The following is a 23464-nucleotide window of genomic DNA, read 5'->3' on the forward strand; positions in this document are numbered from 1 at the left end:
AAGAACATACAAAAGAAACAAAAAAAATCACATGTTGTATTATAAATACATTAAAAAACAACAGCAAGAAAGGTAAACCACTTGCATCCCTATCTTGGGGTTCATTTCAGTAAGCTCTCTTTTTTTAATTGAAAAGGTGATGAGTATGGGAGTCAGAGTTACATAAGTAAGGCAATGAGTACATTTGTTTTTAATCATTGTTACCCCATCCTTCATTATCTCCTGCATACCCCTCCTTACTTCCCTCCCTGCCAAGTTGTAAAGTTCCTATCCAACACAGTGTTAAGTAAGTATCAATGTTGCTTTGGTTCATCCTTTGTCCTGCTGTTTCTGTGATTCCCCTTCCTTTCCACGTATTGCATTATCTTATATGAAAAACACGAGGTACAAAAAACTAAGAGAAATGAAAAATAAAAGAACAAACTACATACGGGGTGTAATAAGAACCTCTTGTTTCCATATATTGGCATTCATGTTGATGCACTTCATTATATATGGTCCTATGTACTAAGCAATTGGGTTATTGTGATCCCCTGTTAAGAATATCCTAGACATATTCTAGTTCTTACAAATGAGGGAGATCATGCAACCTACTTTTCTTTGGGTCTGGCTTACTTCACTTAATATAATTTTTTCCAAGTCTTTCTATTTCCTTATGAATGGAACAATGTTATTCTTTCTGAGGGAAGCACAGAATTCCATTGTGTATATAATATATACCACATTTTTTTTACCCATTCTTCTACTGAGGGGCATCTGGGTTGGTTCCATAGCTTAGCCATGGTAAATAATTCTGCAGTGAACATCATCGTGCTGGTAGGTTTAGTGTGGTCTTGTTTGTGATCATTCGGGTTAATGCCTAGAAGTAGGATTTCTGGGTCATAGGGGAGCTCTATGTTTAGTCTTTTGAGGAATCTCCACACTGCTTTCCAGAGTGGCTGAACAAGTTTGTATTCCCACCAACAGTGTAGTAGCATTCCCTTTTGGCCACATCCTCTCTAGCATCTGTTGTGAGATTTCTGGATAATAGCCCTTCTAATTGGGGTGAGGTGGAATCTCAATGTTGTTTTGATTTGCATTTATTTTATAGCCGGAGATGTTGGTAAGCTCTCTTTTTTCCCCCTACACAATAATGCTGCTTGATGTTTCCTAGCATATACAGGAATGAAAAATTGATTTTGTTCTCCTATTCAATACTGTCTGGACTGCTGGGTTTGGAAGGATGTGGAAACACAATGTTGACAATGAGCAAGTGCTTTTATAGTCACTTTCCTCAGAAAGTTTAAGAGCAATCTGATAAAGTACCCAGCATCTGGGGTTGGAGGTGTGGCTCAGTTAGAGTAGAGCACTAACTAATGAGCAAATGCGTCAGGTACTGAGTTTGGGTCCCAGTCTCAGACTTAAGAATAAAAAGTACCAAGCATCCAAGTACCACTCATGTTCTTCATGGGAGGACGATGCTGGGTACACTGACAGCTTTTCCTTCTCGGTAGTGATACGTCTTAGTTAACAAAGAGAGACATTGTAATGATTTGAATCACAATCTGAAAGTAAAATTCTGTCCAGGAAAAACAAAGCAAAACATAAGAAAACAACAGCAACAGCAATCTCTGGTTGCTCACAGAGAAGAGATGTCAGGCAAGTGGTTTCCCTTCCTCTGAGCTTTGCTTATCTCCCCTTCTGTGTACAATGCAGAGCATGATTGATGATGATGATGATGATGATGATGATGATGATGATGATGTAGTATACAGTCATTCCTGGTATTCAGTTGTTGCAGAGATAACATGAGATAAAGTATACAATGCACATACAATGGTTGTTAGCACATAGCTGGTGCTTTATCAATATTAGCTCTTTTGGTTTTTGGTAGTAGGGATTAAACTCAGGGCCTCACACATTCTACTACTCAGCTACATACTGCCAGCCACTCCTGCCAATTTTTTGCTTGCCATTTTAGAGGATCCTTGGAGCTCCTGAAGAAAATATTAGACCATTGTAAGATGTGTGAAGAAGGTCATATACTTAGACCAGTCTCTAAACATCAGGTCTGATGCAGAGGTATATACACCTGAAGTGAATTAAACCCAATGTGAAGTTATCACATAAGGCAGACAGTATTTGGTAACTTTTAAGGATTAGTAAAGATGGGCCAGAAATTATTTCTGAGCATGCATTATGTGTTAGGTATGCTACTAAGGTCATCTTTATTTGATTCATACTGCTTTGTTTCAGCACAGTAAAGCTATTAGCAGAATAGAATGGAATAGCTTGGAACTTGCCATCAGTGAGAGGAGGCTAGAAACGGCATGTGGAACCTCTGGCTGTAGGTAGTTTATGAAATGTGATTGCAATATCTATCTGTAAGGCAAAGACATCATGGATCCTCATAGCTGTGGGACTTCATTTCTATTGTGTGTGCCATAAGTATGTATTCCTTTTGTCTCTGGTGGTTCAAGGTACGTGACTAACTGGCTAATGCATTCTGTTGTGCCTTTGGACAGAATGAAATTATGACTGTAACCAAAGAAGGACAAATTCTGCTAACAAATCTCCAATTACCTGCCACTGAAGGAGCTATCAGTTCAAGTCTTGAGCATCGACATCCCATTTGTGGTGACTGGCAAACTGTCAACAAGTAAGTAGTGCTTTCTTGGAGTTGCTTCATATATATTTCCCCCCTCCAATATGAATATGTATATGTATATGTATATATATATATATGTATATGTATATGTATATTTGGCTTGGTGACCTTGGCTTATCTTGCTCGATGTGATGATCTTCAGGTGTGTATATTTCCCTACATATGACATAATTTCATTCTTTAGCACTGAATGATATTCTGATATTTTTGCTAGAATATTAAATGTAGACCTAAGTTGATGATGATTATGGGGAAATAAGTCTCAGAGGGACTTAATGGAATCAGCAGGAGGGAGAGGGAGAGAACAGAGGGTACTAATGACTGAAGAGGATTGAAGAGAGAGAGAGAGACAGAGAGAGACAGACAGACAGACAGACAGACAGACAGACAGACAGACAGACAGACAGACAGACAGACAGATGGCTATACAAATATACAATAACAAAACCCAGAAAACATTGTGTAAAAAATTGAAAGAGACAGGAAGTAGAAGGGGAGTTAGTGAATGTAATAGTAGATGTGAGGGAGGTGAGTTTGTTCAAAATACACTGTACACATCTATGGAATTATCACAATGAAATCACCTTGTATTACTAATGTATGCCAATAAAGTAGTGTAACATTTTTATTAGGCAAAATATAAATTTCAGGTTTTTCGTGCAGCCTGCTCTGTGTGAGAAGTATTTGTGAACTTCTGGAAATTGGAGATCTTTCTTCCAGCGGAACCAGTGTTGCACACTCTGCGACTTTGCCTGGAATTCTTAGTGTCTTAGTTTACCCGCATACCTGCTAAAGAGATGGCTGTTTTTGCAGATTTTTAAAAAAAAAAAACTTTTCTTTGTTTAAGATTGCTGACTCAAGTGCATGATATGGAAACTGCTTTTGATGGATTTTGGGAAAAACACCAATTGAAATTGGAGCAGTATCTGCAACTATGGAGATTCGAACAAGATTTTCAAACGGTCAGTTCAAATATTATCTTTGTCTTGAGATTTATTATTTTAAATATAAAGTGATTTCAAGCTATGCAATAGCTTTGCCAAGAAATAATATTTACATCCTTCTTGTTTTTTAAAATACTAACAACATATGATCTAATAATGTCTTTTTTTTATGTATACCAGTACTAAGGTTTGAACTTAAGGACCACACACTCTCTCTTGGCTTTCTTGTTCATGGCTGGCACTTTACCACTTGATCCATACCTCCAGTCAAACCTTTTGCTGGTTAATTGGAAAGGGTACCTGGATTGAGTCTTTGAGCCTCCATCTTCCAGGTCTTAGTTTCTTGAATAGGCAGCGTCACAGGTATAAGCCACTGGTGACCAGCTCAAATACGTTTTTTTTTTTTCTGCTCCAGGAGTTTGTTTCTGACAGAAGTAACTAGATCACATTTAATTATACATTATTTGGAAGATGAACTTTGTTCTGGGTGGATCCTTGGACATCTACCTGCCATTTGTGCTGTGGTCCCGTGTGTACTGTCCACATGGAAACTCATTTTTCTTTTCTCTTGTTTGTGAGCTATTTTGCTGCTAATTAAGTTGACAAATGTACATTGTGAATACAGACCTTAGTCACTACTCATCTTTTTCTTCCTTTGATTCAAGGAGCTTTAGAAATGCTGTATTCTTTTTTTACATTTACTTTATTGTCATTATAGAGGTGATGTACAGAGAGGTTACAATTACATGAGTCAGATAATGAGTACATTTCCTTTAGTACAGTGTCTTCTGTTCCCTCACTCCCTCTCAGTCCCTCCCTCCAATCTCCACCCACGAGTTGTATAGTTCACTTTCATCAGTGTCCAGTGAGCTTCACTGCTGCACTTTTCCACCCTTTTCCCTCAACCTCTATGTCCTCCCCCCACCCTCCCAAAGATATACACGTAAGTACACCATGCATGAGGTAACAAAGACAGAATCATCAAAAGCTAAAACCTAAAAATTAAGAAAAGACTTGTTTCCATATACATGTTTCAGCATGTATATTATTTTATATAAATATGAAGAGATGCTTTGGCATTGTGCCATTTGTATTCTCTCCTCTTTTGGTCTCAGTGTATGTGAGTGTCTAGAATCCGGTATAATTTGTCATGTTTCATTGCATTATTTAGATCTAACTTCCACATAACAGAGAGAACAAATGCTCTTTGCTCTGTGATCTTGGCTTACCTAACTTAACATGATTTGTTCTAGTTCCATCCAAGAAATGCCACATTCTTTACAAGACTTCCCTTAATGAAATAAAGTTACAGTTTGCTCCTTCCAGTATTTTTGTCTGTCCTCCGACTCCAAACCAGTACCCACAAAATTGCACTCTCTGCCACATGCCAATTATGCATCTACTTGCATATGAATTGCTAGACTTGTCTTCATGCTCACATCAGCTTGGACTGTGATCCTCATATTTATGCTTAGTGCATAGCTGGAATCACAGCTGTATGCCACTGCACTTAGCTTTTTATTGACTTAGATAGGGTCTCATGAACTTTTTTGCTTGGGCTGCTCTTATGCCACGGTCTTTCCAGTGTCAGTCTCTCAAATATCTATGATTAAATGTGTTGGGTATTTTGCTCAACATAGAAGATTTGAGCAGATTATAATTTTGATGAATAAAATGGCTAAATATATTTTCCATAAGTGCAATCACATGGACATGCTTGTTTCATATCATTTCCTGTATAACTCGATCATTCTCTGAGTGCTGGTAGCTTACATCTGTAATCCTAGTGATTCAGGGGGCTGAGATATGAGGATCATGGTTTGAAGCCAGTCTGGGCTTTGTAAGACTCCTCTCTCCAATTTAACAGCAGACAGCTGGAAGTAGAGCTGTAGCTCCAGTGGTGAAGTGCCAGGCATACGTAAAAAGTTCAGAGACAGCACCCAGGCCCCGAGTTCTAGTCTCAGGACTGGCACAAAAAACAAAGTAAAACAAAGTGTACAAACAAAACCAAAAAACTTGATTATTATTACAGGAAAAAGCAAGACAAACTATATATATTTGCCAGTCATGGGTCTTGAACGCTGGGCCTGGGTGCTGTCCCTGAGCTCTTCAGCTCAAGGCTAGTACTCTACAAGTTGAGCCACAGCGTCACTTCGAGTTTTCTGGTGGTTTATTGGAGATCAGAGTCTCATGGGCTTTCCTGCCTGGGCTGGCTTTGAACCACGATCCTCATATCTCAGCCTCCTGACTAGCTAGGAATACCGCTGTGAGCCACCGGCACTCAGCTTAAGATATATGTTTTTAAAACCTCTGCTTCTCGTTTTTAGATTGTAGTTGATATTGAAGATTTATTGAAACAACAATCAGAGCTGCTTGACGTATCAGGGAATATAATTCAAGTAAAACATAAAATTAAAAGACTGGAAAACTTGGAGGAAAACTCTCAGGTAAGAGTGCAGTTTTGATGTCCATGGTGTTTGTGGAGAGTAATATTTTCAGTGAATGGAGTAGTAGAAACCCTTACTATGCTTAATTTCTCAACACTTCTGCATGAGTGGAATAATGATATTCACGTAAATTCTGTTTCATTTAGTGTGGCCTCAGGTTAATACCGCAGATATGCTGTTTAGTCTCTAAGATAATGGTGGGGACTTTTTTTTTTGGTTGGTCGTGGGTCTTGAACTCTGGGCTTGGGCACTGTCCCTCAGCTCTTCAGCTCAAGGCAAGCACTCTACCGCTTGAGCCACAGCACCACTTCCAGTTTTCTAGTGGTTTATTGGAGATAAGAGTCTCACGGACTTTTCCTGCCTGGGCTGGCTTTGAACCAAGATCCTCAGATTTCACCCTCCTGAGTAGCTAGGATGACAGGCGTGAGCCACCGGCACCTGGCTGGTGGGGACTTTTAAGCCCACTTGTAGGGACAATAGCATAAATAATTTTTGACATGCTAGGAAATTATCAATAATACTTGGCTCAGGTATAGTTGTGTCACACCCATGATCCCAACTCCTTAGGAGGCTGAGATCTGAGGATCGTAGTATGAAGCCAGCCAGCACACGAAAGTCCATGAGACTCTTATCTCCAATTAACCAGCAAAAAGTTGAAATTGGAGCTGTGGCTCAAGTGGTAAAGTGCCAGTCTTGAGTGGTAAAACGTGACAGCACCCAGGCCCTGAGTTTAAGCCCCACTACCAGTGTGTGTGCACGTGCGCGCACACACACACACATACAGAATGACACTTGTGATGTAACATGTGTGTATGTGTGTATGTGTGTATGTATGTATGCATGTAATGCACATATATGTATGTGAATGAACAGTAGTGGGCAGAAGGAGGGACAATGGGGTTGTGGTGAAGAGGATACTGTGTACATGTATGGAAAATCACAATGAAACTTCACATTACAAAGGGATATTAATTCAATGAAAATGAAAATGAATGATATGTGCAGTCTAAAATGATTGTAATGTACAAGTACCTTAATTTTTCTTAATTGCTCACTGTATGATACACTGTTAAACCAGACAGACTCACACATGTAGACCTGATTGGACTTGCTAGCTGTGTAACTTTAGTAACTTAAGTTCTAAGCTTCAGTGCTGTTATCTATAAATTGGGACTATAATGCTTATTTTGAACAGTATTATCATGTTAAAATTTTATTTTGAGTTATGTGTAGCACTTAGCCCAGTACCTGGGTATACAGTCTGATCCCTTCTTATCTTGAAGCGTGGACGGGTGCCTTTAATGCAGAATAGACTAACTTTGCTCACCTTTCTCATATGTAAGAGCCAGGCAGTGTTTTTCTGGCTTTGTTCTTTTTTTTTTTTTTTGATCGGTCCTGGGTCTTGAACTCTGGGCTTGGGCGCTATCCTTGCACTCTTCAGCTCAAAGCAAGTGCTCTACCGCTTGAGCACAGCACCACTTCCAGTTTTCTGGTGGTTAACTGGAGCTAAGAGTCTCACTGACTTTTCTGCCCAAGCTGGCTTTGAACCGTGATCCTAAGATCTCAGGCTCCTGAGTAGCTAGGATTACAGGCATGAGCCACCGGCGCCTAGTTCTGGCTATGTTCTTAGCAAACGAATCAATTCATGGGTGATTCCTAAGCACGTAAAAGCACACATTGAGAGTCATCAGTCGTAATGAAATTTTACATTTCTAGAATTTTGCTTGTAGATCATTGTGATTCTTCTGCCACTTACAAATCTCTACGGTATAATAGGATAAGGCAAACTGGCTTCAAACTAGGGTGCTTTGTTTATGTTTTAATGTATTTTTTTTACAAGATGTAAAAATTCTCATCTTAATCATTGTTAAGTATTCAATTCAGTAGGGTTAATATGCTCATACTATGCAGTAGATTTCTATCTAGAACATTTTCATCTTGTGAAACTGCAGCTCTGTAGCTTTTTTTTTTTTTTTTTTGGTCAGTTGTGGGGCTTGCACTTTGGGCCTGTGTGCTCTTCAGCTCAAGGCCAGTGCTCTACTACTTGAGCTACAGCGCCACTTCTGGTTTTCTGTTGGTTTATTGTAGATAAGAGTCTCACAAACTTTCCTCAGGTCTCAGCCTCCTGAGTAGCTAGGATTACAGGTGTGAGCCACTGGCTTTCCCATTAGTCTGATAGATGGCTCACTTCCTTATCTTGCTTTGCTTTGTATTTTCTGTTGAGATTGAACTGAAGACCTCACAGTTGCTTAGGAAACACTCTAGCTCCAGAGCTTTTGCTTTTAGTTTATCTCATAACCTTGCCCAGGCTGTGTCAACCCAAGATCTTCCTACCTCTGCCTCCTGAATAACTAGCACTAAAAGCATGAACCACCTCTTCTAGCCTTTCATTTTGTTTTGTTATGCAAAGCAAATGTTTCACTCAATATCCCTGGGGGAGTCAATAGTTCTCCGAATGGAGACAAGGCTAGGTGCTAGGGCCCCTTTTCATGTGTTCAGATATGTTCTGAAGTGAATGGTGAGCAATACGAAATACATTAGCTTTCCTTTTGCTTCTGTTCACTTCACTTGATATATGTGTTTCAGTTGTAAGTCTAAATAGACCAGAAAAAGCAAATCTTATCTATGTTCTTTTTTTTGGGGGGGGGTCTGGTCTTTGGGCTTGAACTCTGGGCCTAGGTGCTGTCCCTCAGCTCTTCAGCTCAAGGCTAGCACTCTACCACTTGAGCCACAGTGCCACTTCCGGCTTTTTTCTTTTTGCTTATGTGGTGCTGAGGAATCAAACCCAGCATGGATGCAAGGCAATTGCTCTACCACTGAGCCACCTTTCCAGCCCCCTTATCTATGTTCTGAGTGGGATGAGTTGTTTAATTTTGTTTTTGTTGCTAGGTTCTGATGGATGACTATCATCACTACTGTAGCTAATTATTGCCACTGTAAGCTTTTTTTTTTTTTTTTTTTGCAACTTGCAGAGATATGATGCTAAGTTCTATGGCCACATATTCCCGCCCTGCTCAATTTGTTTCTTAATTCTTTCCTTTTTCTCATTTATATAAACAGAGATTATGCAGTCCTTAATTTCTTTCTTTCTTAATCTTAGGCACTGGTAACAAAGGCCCGATGTGTAGTATTACATGGCCACCAGCTTGCAGCAAATCACCATTACGCGCTTGATTTAATTTGCCAGAGGTGCAGTGAACTCCGTTACCTCTCTGATGTTTTGGTTAATGAGATCAAAATGAAGCGAATACAGCTCACCAGGACCCTAAAAATGCACAAGCTCCTACAGCAGGTAGTATGATGGGAATGGTGTATTTCTGAAACACAACACCCTCTTTCCCCTCCCACCACCGCCCCCCCCCCCAGGTCCATCTTGCATGACATGTCTTGCCCTGGTGCTTTGTGACATACACTTTATCTTCTCAGACTTTATGGGGTCAGGGTCTGATAGAGCTTTTGTGTTTAAATTTGTAAGAGGTTTTATGGTCTGAGCTTGATTATAGTTTTTCTCTCTTTTTGTGGTGGTGGTATAGTTGGAATTCAGAGCCTTATATCTGTTTAGCTTTCTGATGCTAATGCTGATGCTCTACCACTGGAGTCATGCCTTTAGCCTTGATTGACTGGTTACCTTGGAGATGGAGTCTCTTGAACTTTTCTGCCTTTGCTAGTCTCAACCAATGATCTTCTGATCTTAGCCTCGCAAGTAGTTGAGATTATGGTGTCAACCATTAGTGCATGGCTGATGGTTTTACAGGCAATCAGACTATGCAGTATTCATGGAAGATTCACTGTAGTCCCAATTATTTCTTGTGAATATCATGTTCTTGGCGATAATGGCTTACCTTCTATTTTTACTATAGCACTGAAGCCTCTATTAGTGATAGTTTCCACCTAGCACACTTTCAAAAGTCTAGTGTGGGGATGGATGAGAATGTTGAAAGGGGTAACATTGATCAAGGTATATTGTATTCATAAATTGCTTTGTTGAATGGAAATGTACAGCTAATTAAAGATAAATTTTCAAAGTCTCGGGTATTTTGCCAAAGCCTCGAATTCCTTTCTGTTTCATAGCACAGCACCAAAAATTAAACAGTGACTGCGAATATTCCTCTATGGCTTCTGAGTCTGACTCCTTTGACGATTAGGCAATGAAATGGAGGGTTATTCCTCAGATCTGCTTCTGGCAATGGAATAGCAAGTAGGAGCATCTTTATAAGCATCGTATCTGGAGATAAACACTTTAATACGAACCTTTTCTTTTCTGTTAAAAATATCTTTATTCTTGTCCTTGGCCTTCGTTAAGCATTAATATTACACTTCGTATTTTGGTAGCACTTCCAGATGTCAGTCATTGATGTGAGGAAAATAACATGCAACTAAAAGTGTTAGTGTTTAGCAAATGGGTGAACCCCTGCTGCCGATTAAATTACTTGCTATGAAATCAATGCATCACTTCCCAACCTTGGCTGTGCATCAGCACTACCTGTGGAGCCCTGTAAAAGTATTGATGTCTGGCTTACCGCCCAGAGCTACTCAATCAGAATTGCAGAGGGGAGATCCCATTTTTTTTTCTATTTTTGGTAATAGTAGGATTTGAACTCAGGGCTTTGAATGTGCTTGGCCAGTACTCTATTGCTCAAACCATGTCTCCAGCCTTGTTTATTGCTGGTGAGTTTTAGAGAGTCTTGCTTCCTGTCTTGAATCTGCGCCTAAGCCATGATCTACTTACTTTTAGTCTTCCTGTTATTGCTGAGATCACAGGTGTTGTATGTGTGTTTGTTTGTATGCTTGTTTGTGTGTGACTTGTCCGGCTTTCTCTGTAGAGATAGAGTCTTTTCAATCTTGTCAGTCCAAGCTGGCTTAGATCCTTGATCTTTCCAATTTCAGCATCTCACATGACATAGGATGACAAGACATACCACTGCACCCAGCTGTGGGTTGAAAAGGGGGCCTATAAACCTTTCTGCCCGAGGTTCAGTCTCCATGTAGGATTACAGGTGCTATACAGCCCAGGTTATTTTTGTTTGTAGTAGCTCTGGCAGCCATGCCGATGGACAGAAGTGAGGGCTAATGACTGCTCTTTTAATGGCAAATGTGTTTTCTCTTTGTGATTCTTTTCTCTCGATGTTTCTCACCAGGCTCGGCAATGCTGTGATGAAGGGGAATGTCTTCTAGCCAATCAGGAAACAGAGAGGTTTCAGACTAAAGAAGATGCTCAGAAAGCTCTTGATGATATCAAAAATTTCATTGAGTCATCTTTGCCTTTTATCAATTATGATGCTGAAAGCCTACAGTATGAATTTGATGTGTTTTTATCTCCTGAACTCAAGGTAGGAGGTGTTTGAGTTTTTTCCAAAGAAACAAATTTTTTAAAACTTTAGTCAGGTACCAACTGTCTCACACCTATTCAGGAGGCTGAGATCTGAGGATTGTGGTTCAAAGCCAGCCTCTGGGAAGGAAAGTCCAAGAGACTCTGGTCTCCAATTAAGCACCAAAAAAGCTAGAAGTGGATCTGTGACTCAAATAAGAGAGCACTGGCCTCAAGAAAAAATGCTCAGAGACAGTGTCCAGGCCCTGTGTTCAAGCCCTAGGCGCAACACACACACACACACACAGACACTCATAATTATAGTAGTGTAATAATTTCCAGTGTCGTGGCTGACTTTGTGGCAGTTTGCATGTGCACAATCCTCTTTCAACATCAGGAATAATCATGGGGGTCTGTGTCAGTCACCAAACAGTCTGAAGGATGTGCATGGTTCTGCTTGCTGTATAATGAAGAGTAATTCCATTTTTGACTTCCAACTCTATTATCTTCAAAGTCTAGACACATTTTAAGCTCTCACATATATTTTTTGGGACATCCTTGGAGAAAGGCCCAAAGCTCTTCTATAATGTTGGGCTCAAAGCTAGAGCACTTCTCCTGAGACATCTTTCCTTTGTGCTATACTGGACACTTGGAGATGCTCTGTGGGTGTCTACCTGGTAGATGAAGGGATAGCAGAAGGATCTGCGTCTTCTTAGGGAAGGAAAAGGAGGAAGGAGTTGATGTGATCAGGGTGGAGAACTATAGGCCATCCAGTACTTCTCCCTTGGGGATCACAGGAATGGTTCCCATTACAGCTAAGAGCATCTGTAATTATGTGCGCTGGAGAAAGGTGTAGGTCATCAGGAGATTGGAGCAGTAACTAAATACACAGATCCTATGGACTGATCCAGAAAATTAGGAACATGAGAGTGACAATAATCATGTGATTGTCTGGAAGCAACTAAGCTTCACTGTAACTTCCTCAAAGCATCTAGGAGGAGCAGGAAGATAAGTTATTCATGGTGGGTCTGAACAGTGACTGGTTACAACATGGAGAACTATAAAGAAAATATCTTGCAGGTTAACATGTAGCAAAGCACTATGACAATGTTATGTATCTGACTTTCTTTTTTTTTTTTTACTTAGTGGATTTCTGATGCTACCGAGTAAAGAGTAATGTGATTTCTCCAGACATTTTCCCCTCAGCCAACAAGGGCAACTCATAGCCCACAGTGACCCAGTTCATAACTGCTTGCTGCTTTAATTTTCACATTTTCATTGAGATGTTTTTTTCTATGCCTACATGTGAAAAGAGTGCATCCATCTGCTTTCTCTTACTTTCCAAACTTTCTTCTTGTTATGCTTTAAGCTCTAAATTAACTTTTTTGATTGAGTGCCATAGTCTGACCTAAAATATTCTTATGCTACCAACAGATTCAAATGCAGACTGTTCAACTCAAGCTTGAAAATATTCGAAGTATGTTTGAGAACCATCAGATGGGATTCAAGAAACAGACACAAAATCATGCAAGGTCAATGCAGTTTATAGTTCCTGGCCCTGAAAATCTGACCAGATCTAAACATGGTAAAAATATATTCACCTTTCTATCACTTATTGTCTGGCTATAATTTCACTTTGTTACAATTGGTAGAAATACTGAATTCTTTCTTTAATCCTAACAGATTGAGATTTTATTTAAAAATATTTAGTCATGTTTAAATGCTATTGTACAAAACAGGAGTTAGATTGGGAGTATTGTATCATCAAGCAACAACAACTGTTAAGCTGGGTGCTGGTGACTCATGCCTGTAATCCTAGCTACTTAGCAGACTGAGATCTGAGGATCATGGTTTCAAACCAGTCTGGGCAGAAAAGTCTAAAATACTCTAATCTCCAATTAAGCTGGAAGTGGAGCTGTGCCACAAGTAGTACAGTGCCAGCCTTGAGAGAAAATGCTGATAGCACCCAGGTTCTGAGTTCAAGCCTCAGGACCAGCACAAACAACAAACACCAAAAAAAATCACAGATTGATGTTACAATACAAGGTGAAGGCCATCTCAAGCCTGAGTATTCTAGCCTGAGAAATGAGTGTGAAAACTTTATCAGCATCAAATTCCCATTTTTCTTCAGTAGGCCGGAGAGTATGTGAAACTGCTAAACACATATGCACATACAATTTATTCCTACTCTAGTAAACTGTTACTTGTTTTTTATGCTTCTGGTAAGTAAGTGGCATGGATTGCTTTTTCTGAATAAGTGTTGCAGAAAATAATAATTTTGTTGGTAATTTATTGGTAAAAACTCCATTTGTTTTTAGTCGCTTTTGTGTATGCTTACCATGGTATGGGAACAACTCTGAAAATAAAGTGGGTCTATTATCGTAAGGGTTTTCTTGAGATACCTGTTAAGGGAGAGCAATTTGATCTTTGGGGTCCTAAGTGAGTGGAAGGGATGAAGATGTGATTAAGTTTTATTATTTTTTCCATGTATATTTTTATTGTAAAAATACTGTAGAGAGGGGTTACAATTACATGAGCAAGGTAGAGTACATTTCCTATCAAGCATTGCCTCCTCCTTTGTTTTTCCCCTACCATCCCTTCCCTCTCCACCTCCCCAACTCCTCCAAGTTTTATTTTTTTTGACCATACATAGAATCAGAGACTTTACTAGTATGAGAATCAGCTTTGAAATCTGAGAAGACTTGGGCCAAGTATACTGGGCATAAAAATGCAACTCATCTATGGCATAGATTTGATTAAAAAGAGATGAAAGTAGGTAAGTAGGTTAAGATGATGAAAGTTGTAGTAGTAATGGAATACTTAAATATACCCCAAAATATAAACTCCCTAAGATGAATAATGTTGACTCCATGGAAGAAATATATTGACAGTATATTGAAAATATACTGGGAATATAAACAATATTAGTAAGAGGATGGCAACAATAAAAATTAAGAGAATAAAATCCACCAACTATGAGATTAAGCATAGCATAGGTTAATAGTCATAAGCAGAAGACAGTTTTAAGTTAGATTTTGGACTCCTTTGGCTATGTTCACTTAACATCTTCTAACGTTAGTCTCCTGTCTATAAAATACTCATAGTAATAGCTACCAACTTCAGCGATTTGTTATGAATACCAAGTGACAAAAACTTCAGATTGTAAGAAGTACTCAATAAACTATCCTTGTGTTACATCTTCTTTCTTCAAAGTCCTTTAAAAGATTAGCTCTTCACTCTGGGATGCTGGCCCAGTGTCCAAGTCCTGCTGAAGTCATTGGTCACCCAATTTTGTTTTATGCTGTTATTTACGTGTCATTTTTTTCTTTTTGACATTATTTAATGGCTTTACACTTTCTTTCTGCAGTGGGAATTGGATACTCTTTCTTTCAAGCATGTAAACTTTTTTTAAAAGGTACTCATCTTTATTATATTTCTTTTCATCAATACATCTGAGTTTGTGAACATGTGAAAAAACAGTTTGGCATTTTTTTCCCTTTCATAGAAATGATCTGTTCTTTTTCAGCGTTGAAAATGACTAAAAAGTAGACTATACATCCAAGCTCAATATCTTCTATGAAATAACCACTAGAAAACAAAATAAAACAAGTGGTGATGTTCCAACCAATCAGGCTTTCATTCATTTTAAAGACTCTCAGGCCATCTGTAATCCTACTATACCATTTGTTGGGAGAAGCTTGGGTTTGCTTAGATTGAAAAGTGTTTAATGTATTTATGAGAAAGAAGGAACTTAATGAATAAATGACATGGATGGAGAAACGGTTTTATCCGCTATCCATCATGGTTTGTAAAGGAAATCAAACTATTATTTATTTTACAAGCCTTGTTCATTGTCCCCCATTACTGTGACTGAATTCGTGAGGTTTATATCATGATTTGCTCTTGAGTATTTTTAAGACTAATTGCTATGCCAAATATATAGAGCACAAGCAAAAGAATGAAAGCATGTGTTGACTTACCATAAAAATGAGTCAAACTGTTTTTTTTGTTCTGTTTCTTTTGTTTTCTTTTTCTTTGCATTGAATGGAATCCTTCACTTAACACAGCTCCTGCTAAACAGCAGGAAGTATCATATATTTGTTGGATTAACTTTGAGTTTAGAGGAGGATTATGAAGGGATATAGCCAGTGAGGAATAAAATGTAAGATGTAGTGTGAACTTCCAATGTGTATCTGCAGTCTAGACCTTTCTCTTGTCTTCAGACCCACATGTGCAATAGGTGATCCTGTCTATTACCTTCCTCATTTCTACTGGCATTAATTGCCCAAATTGCCCAAGTTTGGGACCTCATTTCCTCTTGTTGGCCCCTACCCCACTTTTAATTATCTCCAGTCTCCTATGTGGGTCTCATATGCATATACTTCTCTTGTTCAATTTTTTTGAGGTCCTAGAATCTGAACTCAGGGATCATGCCTACTAGCAGGAATGCCATCATTTTTGAGCCATAACCCAGCTCTTTTTGCTTTAGCTACCTTTTAGATAGGGTCTTGTTTTTTGCCTGGTCTGGCAGCGTACCGTTTAGTTTCACTCACAATTCCTGCCACCGCACTTAGCTTATTCATTAAGATGAGATCTCAGTAACATTTTGTTTGTTCTATATTATTCTCCTGAGTAACTGATATTATAGGCATGAGTCAGCATGCTCAGTTTACACATTATCTTTCCATTCCCAATACTTTTTTTTGTACCAGTACTCAGGGCCTGTTAGTTACTCTTGCTTAGTTTTTTGCTTAGGACAGACACTCAACCACTTGAACCATAGCTCCACTTCTGGCTTTTCCTGGTTATAGGGATTAACCGTTTTCTGCCTGGGTTGGCTCTGAACCATGATTCTCAGATCTCAGCTTCCTTAGTTAGAATTACAATCATGAACCACCAGCACCAGACCCCATTTCTACATTTGTTGTTGTTGGTGGTGGTCATGGGGCTTGAACTCAGGGCCTTGGATCTGTCCCTGAGCTCTTTGACTCAAGGCTAGCATTCTACCACTTTGAGCCACAGCCCCACTTCCAATTTTTGAGTGGTGCATTGTTTTTACAGTGGTTCATTAGAGATGAGAGTCTCATGGGGACATTTCTGCCTGGGCTGGCTTCGAAAGTGATCCTCAGATCTCAACCTCTTGAGCAACTAGGATTACAGATGTGAGTCACCAGCTCCTGACTCCCTATTGCTTCTTAATACCAATTTTCAAGAACATGTTAATGCCATCAGTGGCCCCCAAAACTGTCGCAGTCTCCCTATTGCCTCATTGTCTTTGCTCACTTTTCCTAACCATCTTACTTTATCTCACTGGTGTCTCTGGAATCCTCTTTCCTCATTGACCTTGCCCCATTACTAGCTGCTCCTTCACCATAATGTTTGCTATCTATTGGTCACGTCTTTCAGATAAATCTGTTCCTCCCCTCTCCTCTGTTGCAGCCCTATTCACGTGCATGTTCACACTGTGTGACAACAAGCCTCCCTGCTTCTTCTCAGCTTTAGTAACATCTGTTTGCCTGCTAGACTTGGAAATTCTACAAGGTCAGGGACTATGTGCAGGTCATCTTTGTATAAACATAAATACAGAGATTGACAAAATGGGCGATCATTTTCTATGTGTCTATATTATTGAATGAATATAAAACTGCATTGCTTTTCAGAAAAAAGGTATATTCCTCCTATGTTAAGTTATGTATCTATTTGTTTTGTGTCTCTTAATGTATACACAAAGACTTAGCTAATAGAAATAGGAATTATTTCCTAATCTACCTTCACAAATAAGTAGAGCTCTGTATTTTAGGGCTCTAATGTGGAACACATTAGTATTTATTGAGAAAATGCTTTTGAATGATATTTCCCACTATGTCAAATATTTATACATGGCTATAAAAATTAAGAGTTCATACATATGTACATACATACATACATACATGTTTTAATAAAGAAAAATGCAATAGACAGCCTAGACAATATACTGCCCCATCCTTTCCCTTGGTGTTCCTGACACCAGCGCATTTGTCTGGGCAGAGGGAGGATTCATATAGCCTGAGTGATCAATTGCTAGCTGCCTTGGTGATTAGGAAGTCAATACATTCCTTGATTGGCTCATGCCCTTTGCTTTTTAGGAACATTGGGCTTCTTTTGTAATAATATAGAGGCTCACTATGTGAGAATTGAACATGTTTAAATATAAAAATTAAACCTTTAAATTTTATTTTTGTCAGTCAGGCCTTGAACTCAAGGCCTGAGCACTGTCCCCGAGCTTTTTTTTTTGCTCCTGTCTAGTGCTCTACCACTTTGAGCCACAGTGTCACTTCCTGTTTTCCAGTCTCTTATAAGGGATAAGAGACTCACAGACTTTCCTGCCTGGGCTGGCTTTGAACCATGATCCTCAGATCTCAGCCTCCTGAGTAGCTAGGATTACAGACATGAGCTCTGGTGCCTGGCTTAAATCTTTAATTTTGATGAAGGATTTTTGGGGTAGTCTAGCATGTTTTGGGTTATATAGTGGTTAGTGACATGTATTTTGATGGTAAACCATATGAATTTCAATACTTCCTGTGCTTCTTGAGCTTAACCTTGGTTCTTTCTTTATAAAATGGGAATAACAATTATGTACATTTTCCAGTAGATACTGAGGGTTAAACAAAACATATTCATAGGGCTTAATTATATAGTATATATATATATATATATATATATATATCTTTATAGTATATAGTGTCAAATAAATATTGGAGGCTCTAATTATTAGGTTAAATTTGACTAAAAAAAAACCTTTGATCTAGTTAATCAGTGAGGTACAATTCACCTAAATGCTTATGTGTGAGAATGGGCACTAAACCTGCAAACACTTGTGAGTACTAAAACCAGGTTCCCAGTGTGCCAAGAAGTAAGTGTTTGATGCCTGAGAATGAGAGGCTAGGTGAAACAGAAGCAAAGAAATAGAAACTATATAGATGATTCTAACCAATCACTGTCTTCAGTAGTGTGATTTAAAAATAACTATTATAAACAGACTAGAATATTAACTCTAATTATCTCATCAATATGCATGTGCTTTCATTAAAAAAATGTGGAGTTTAATTTTGGTTTAAAATTCTCCTTTCATATTCCTCTGCCAGGGAAGAAGACTTGGAGACCGAATCACAGCAGTGCAAAAGTAAATATCATTATTTAATTCGAAATTGACCTTTTTTTATGGTCAGTCATGGGGGTTGAACTCTGGGTGTGGGCGCTATCCCTGAGCTCTTCAGCTCAAGGCAAGCACTCTACCACTTGAGCCACAGCGTCACATCTAGTTTTCTGGTGGTTTATTGGAGATAAGAGTTTCACAGACTTTCCTGCTTGGGTTGGCTTTGAACCAAGATTCTCAGATCTCAGCCTCCTGAGTAGCTAGGATTACAGGCGTGAGCCACTGGCACCCAGCAAAATTGACCTTCTTGTAGTCATTGCAGAATTAGCATGGGGGCTTAATTGTAATTTTTTCATTAGACTGATACTGTGCATTTGAAAGCTGAATTCATGTTAAAGAAAAAGCCAAATAGAACTGGGGCTGAATTGGTGTCTAATTTCAGTGCTGGTAGAGTGAGGCCTGCATGCTTGCATCATTGATCAAGTCCTGCTTGAGCTCAGAACCATTTCTGTAGAAAACCCGCATAGAAGTTCTAGCTTCTCTTGTCATCCCTCCCCTAACTTGCATAAACCCAAATAATACCAGCCCATTTCATGAAAGGAACTTTCTTTCATGAGTGATTCCTATCCTACAACTGTGAAGCAGAGCCAGAAGTCAGGTTCTAAGAGACCATGCAAAGTCTTCAGTACTCTGGGCTCAGGAAAGAGGTCCATTCGTCTAATGTTATGTAGTTTCCTTTTCATTTTCTGCTACCCACAGTCAACTGTGGTCCAAAAATATTAATAGAAAATGAGAGAGAAAGAGAGGAAGGAGGAGGAAGTGGAGGAGGAGGGCCGAAGGGAGGAAGACAAAAACGAAGGAAGGAAGGAAGGGACAAAGAGAACACATTGTCCTAACAATTATAGTATATAGTTGTAAATGTTTTGTATTATGACTTATTGTTAATCTCTTATACTCTTTGATAGATATATATCCATATATATATATGAAATGCTATCACAGCTACATGTATATATATAGGAAAACATTTTAGTTCATAGAAGGTTCAGTACTAACTACCTGTGGTTTCAGGCAGCCATTGGAGATACTAGAAGTATCCTAGAGGATAAGTAGACAGGATGGCTGTCTAAGACACATTTCTTCTCACTTACCCATGATAGGCTGGTTCCAGCAGAGAATATCATCAGAGCTGTCAGATTGTATATGCTCTTTAGTTGTTGTTAATGGTAGAGTAGGAGAAGAAAAAAATCTCTAAGATGCAATACAGCATATCATTTAACTAGACTGGCTTTTAAGGCAAGTTCCATCACTTACTGTATAACATTGGAAAAGTCCTCTGGATCTTAGTTTCCTTGTTTATACAGAGGGAAAAGTAATTGAATATTGTGAAGCATTTTGAACCAATGTGTGGCCTATGATATATATATATATATATATATATATATATATATATATACATATACATATATATATATATATATATATATAATTAGCAGGCTAGTGAATTGCCTATATTGCTTTCAAAGGCCTGGTTATCATGTTGTATATCTAATTTAAAGAAGGAAAGAGATGAGTGCCAGATTCCATAGTTTTAACATGTCTTTCAGTACTAATTTCAGCTCATGATTCTTAACATTATGATGAATGGGTTGTCACAGCCATTTTAAGAAAGAATAGAACATTTGTCCCATTTTACTAGTCTTGGAAAGAAGCATTAGATTTGATCATATTCAAGTGTATGGTGATACCGCCAAGTCATGATGAAAAGGATAAATTATGTTGTTTCTCCTTGCTTAAATAATTCAAGGTTGCATGTAATTATTTTTTAGAATGATTTCTGTAAAAAAGAATCATGAAAGCTATTTTGGTTCTCTTCTGAATAAACTTTAGTTATCTGGAAAGTCAACTTTTTCTTCTCCTGCCCCCCCCCCCCCCTTACAGGCCCTGGGGCTTGAACTCAGGCCTTGAGCACTGTCCCTGAGCTTTTTTTGCTCAAGGCTAGCACCCTACCACTTGAGCCACAGTGCCACTTCCAACCTTTTCTGATACTTTATTGGAGATAAGAGTCTCATGGACATTCCTGTCCAGGCTGGCTTTGAACCGTGATCCTCTGATATCAGCCTCCTGAGTAGCTAGTATTACAGGCATGAGCCATCGGCACCAGGTGAAAGTCAGCTTGTAATGAATAAACTTCATTTCTGACACATTTCAAACAAAAGAAATATATAAAATGAACTTCAATTAGTGTTTTTTGATCATGTCCAGAGTGGTAACTAAGTGTACTTACTTTACTACTATATATATCAAAGTCTTTTTAAAAACCTATGTCTACACAGTTATTTTTCCATTTGTCTACAGAGTTAGAATGTAGAGTGAACTTAATTTGACTTGAGGTTCTTGAAGAATAATTACTACTATATGGATAATATTTTAACTTCACTTTTATTATTTCAGGATGATGAGGATTATGATTGTCAGAAGAGCAACTGTGGTCCATCTTCCAGTTTGGACAGTGATAATAGCTTGGAGATTTTAAAGAAGTATCTTTTGTTTCTTAACACAAACTTATACACACATCTCCATGTTGGAAGTTCAGTCTTCAAGACAAATATACTTTGATTTTAAGCTCACAGATTAGGGTTCTAAAACACTAATTTAGGTATCAAAAGTTCTATTTTGAGGCTAAATTAAGATGTAGTCTATTTATGTGATTTAAGGAAAATTAAGAAGACCTTTTCAGAATTTACATCTCTCTTTTTTTTTTGGAGATTAGAAAGGAAAGTGAAAGGACTTTTAAAGCTATTTTTAATCTTTATTGAAATATAATTGAGAATGTAATATACTGATAATGTAAGACACATAAATACAAACATTAATATAATTGAAACACAATTACTATGACAGATAATTTAAAATACACATTGATAGCACAATAATATGTTGTGGTTACCATAATCAAGTTAATTTAAACATCTTTCACATAATATAGTTCTTTTTTCTTTTTGGTAAGATTAAGATCTATTTTGTGAGCAAATTTACAGTATACAATACAGTATTATTACCTATAACCACCATGATTTACATTGGATTCCCAAAACTGATTCAATTTATGAATGCTTGGAAAGAGATGTTATACCTTTTGGCTACAGCATCTTTTCTTTTATAAAAGAAGTGAAAAAGAATTAAACAGTTCATCAAAATCTATATTATAGGGATGCAAGTTTGTAGATGTTAACAGAAATGATTGCTGTGGTAACTTTCCCAATTTGATAATATTCTAGCCTTCAGAATAATCACATTTAAATTCCACATCATCGTTTTAAGTTTCCATTAATTTGAAGCATGTCACATGGAGATATATATGTGCTCAAAGACTTTTAATTGTTAAATGACTTAAATAAAAAAGAAAACAAAAAGAGAAAGAAGTGTGGAAGATAGAAGTTGAATCAATTAGATTACTTACATTAAAGAAGGGAAGTAAATTTTAAGTCATCATGTCAATTGGAAATCACATTGAAAGGATAATATATTTATTTTTTCAAAGTTACTAGACTAACTTACTGTAGAAATATAATTTACAATCTTCACATGAAACTAGTATAATAAATATAATGTCTTAGAAAAATTCAGAAAATTACTATGAGCAAGGAAAATTGGTGTGTCAAAATGGGAAGAGAGGCTACTAAACTCAGAAACAAATATAAACAAATAAATGAATAAAAAACACCTTGGCCATTTAGAAATATATTTTAATATAATAGAATATGTTTATATAATTTAATAAAATAGAAATAGACTATATTAATAATAAGAAAAATTAGTTTTGAATCAGTGAGTTAGAAAATATTTTTGCTATGTTAACCCATCAATTGATAAATAAAGCCTCAGATATTTAGACATATATTATGTAAGTTTTTAGCAAATTAATTTTTAATCTAAGAGACCTAGAAATATTTTGGGTGCTGTGATAGAAGCTTGAAGTCAGGGCCTTATGCTTTCACTTGACTTTTTTGAGGCTGGCTCTTATCCATTTTTGGCCTTTTAGTGGTTCCTTGGAACTTAGGAGTCTCTTGGTTTTATCTACACAGGCTAACTTCAAGCTGTGATTCTCAGAGTTCAGGTGTGAACCGCCAGCACCCTATTTGAAATAAGTTTAAAGTTAATAACGACTGAGTAACTCCTTTTCTTTTAAATATACTTTAGTATTTGTAGGTGGTACTTATCTAACAACCACAAAATTAGTTTCATATCTTGGTGCCAAAAATAAAAACACTGGTAGTTGCTATGCATTAACTATTTTTACCCTAAATAACTTACAATGAAAATAATTGAAACATTGTGAGATTCTGAACTACGATAGGAATTAATATGTATTCTTTTCATTTTAGCCATGTTCTAAATGAGCTGATACAGACTGAAAAGGTGTATGTTCAAGAACTATTTACTGTTTTATTGGTGAGTGATGCAAATTGTGTATTTTTTTCCATTCTCCTGAATGGTCCCTCACTACATTCATTAGAAATGTTTCAGGCAATTTTCTATTTCAATCGAAGGACAGTGATGGGTATTGTTTCTGTTGTTTGAGAGACTGTGTTTTAAGTGCATAAATAAATAAATATATAAATAAATAAATAAATATATATATATATTCTTGCTGTGTAGTGGGAATGGTTGATTTAGAATTTGAGAAGCTTGTTCTAGGAATACACTAGATTATTAAAATTATTTCCATGTTGCTATTTAGAGATTATAATGTAAAGAACAAAGTGGGATAAAAATGCTCACTTGTTACAAATAGCATAATATTTATTCTGAAAAATCCCAATCAATTATAATTTAATGAAAAACTGAATGTAAGAAGTTGATGACCTATAGGTAATTTTTAGACTTAGTTTTGTTTCCAACCTGGTAAAAACAAACAAAAAACAAAAAAAAACCCACCTTGATAGTCAAGGGTTTTTGTGCTGGTACTATGGCATGAAC

The 23464-nt window shown here is 37.6% G+C and overlaps 1 protein-coding gene across 4 annotated transcripts in view; it reads left to right on the forward strand.

The window, feature by feature from the left end:
• Mcf2 (MCF.2 cell line derived transforming sequence) overlaps nt 1-23464 on the forward strand; it is a 63176-nt gene that overhangs the window by 18143 nt on the left and 21569 nt on the right. For 2 of the 4 annotated variants that reach the window (XM_070039635.1, XM_070039637.1), the window contains 10 exons: nt 2505-2638; nt 3495-3609; nt 5919-6038; nt 9139-9330; nt 11177-11368; nt 12781-12931; nt 14714-14761; nt 18471-18508; nt 20936-21021; nt 22870-22936. In XM_070039635.1, coding sequence (XP_069895736.1) covers nt 2505-2638; nt 3495-3609; nt 5919-6038; nt 9139-9330; nt 11177-11368; nt 12781-12931; nt 14714-14761; nt 18471-18508; nt 20936-21021; nt 22870-22936 — 1143 coding nt within the window. The remainder of the gene's footprint in view (nt 1-2504; nt 2639-3494; nt 3610-5918; nt 6039-9138; nt 9331-11176; nt 11369-12780; nt 12932-14713; nt 14762-18470; nt 18509-20935; nt 21022-22869; nt 22937-23464) is intronic. The other 2 variants (XM_070039636.1, XM_070039638.1) reach the window with 1 other exon arrangement.

Source organism: Dipodomys merriami, unplaced genomic scaffold (assembly GCF_024711535.1).
Source record: "Dipodomys merriami isolate MVZ:Mamm:240054 unplaced genomic scaffold, mDipMer1.0.p SCAF_3, whole genome shotgun sequence".
NCBI classification, from domain to species: Eukaryota; Metazoa; Chordata; class Mammalia; order Rodentia; family Heteromyidae; genus Dipodomys; species Dipodomys merriami.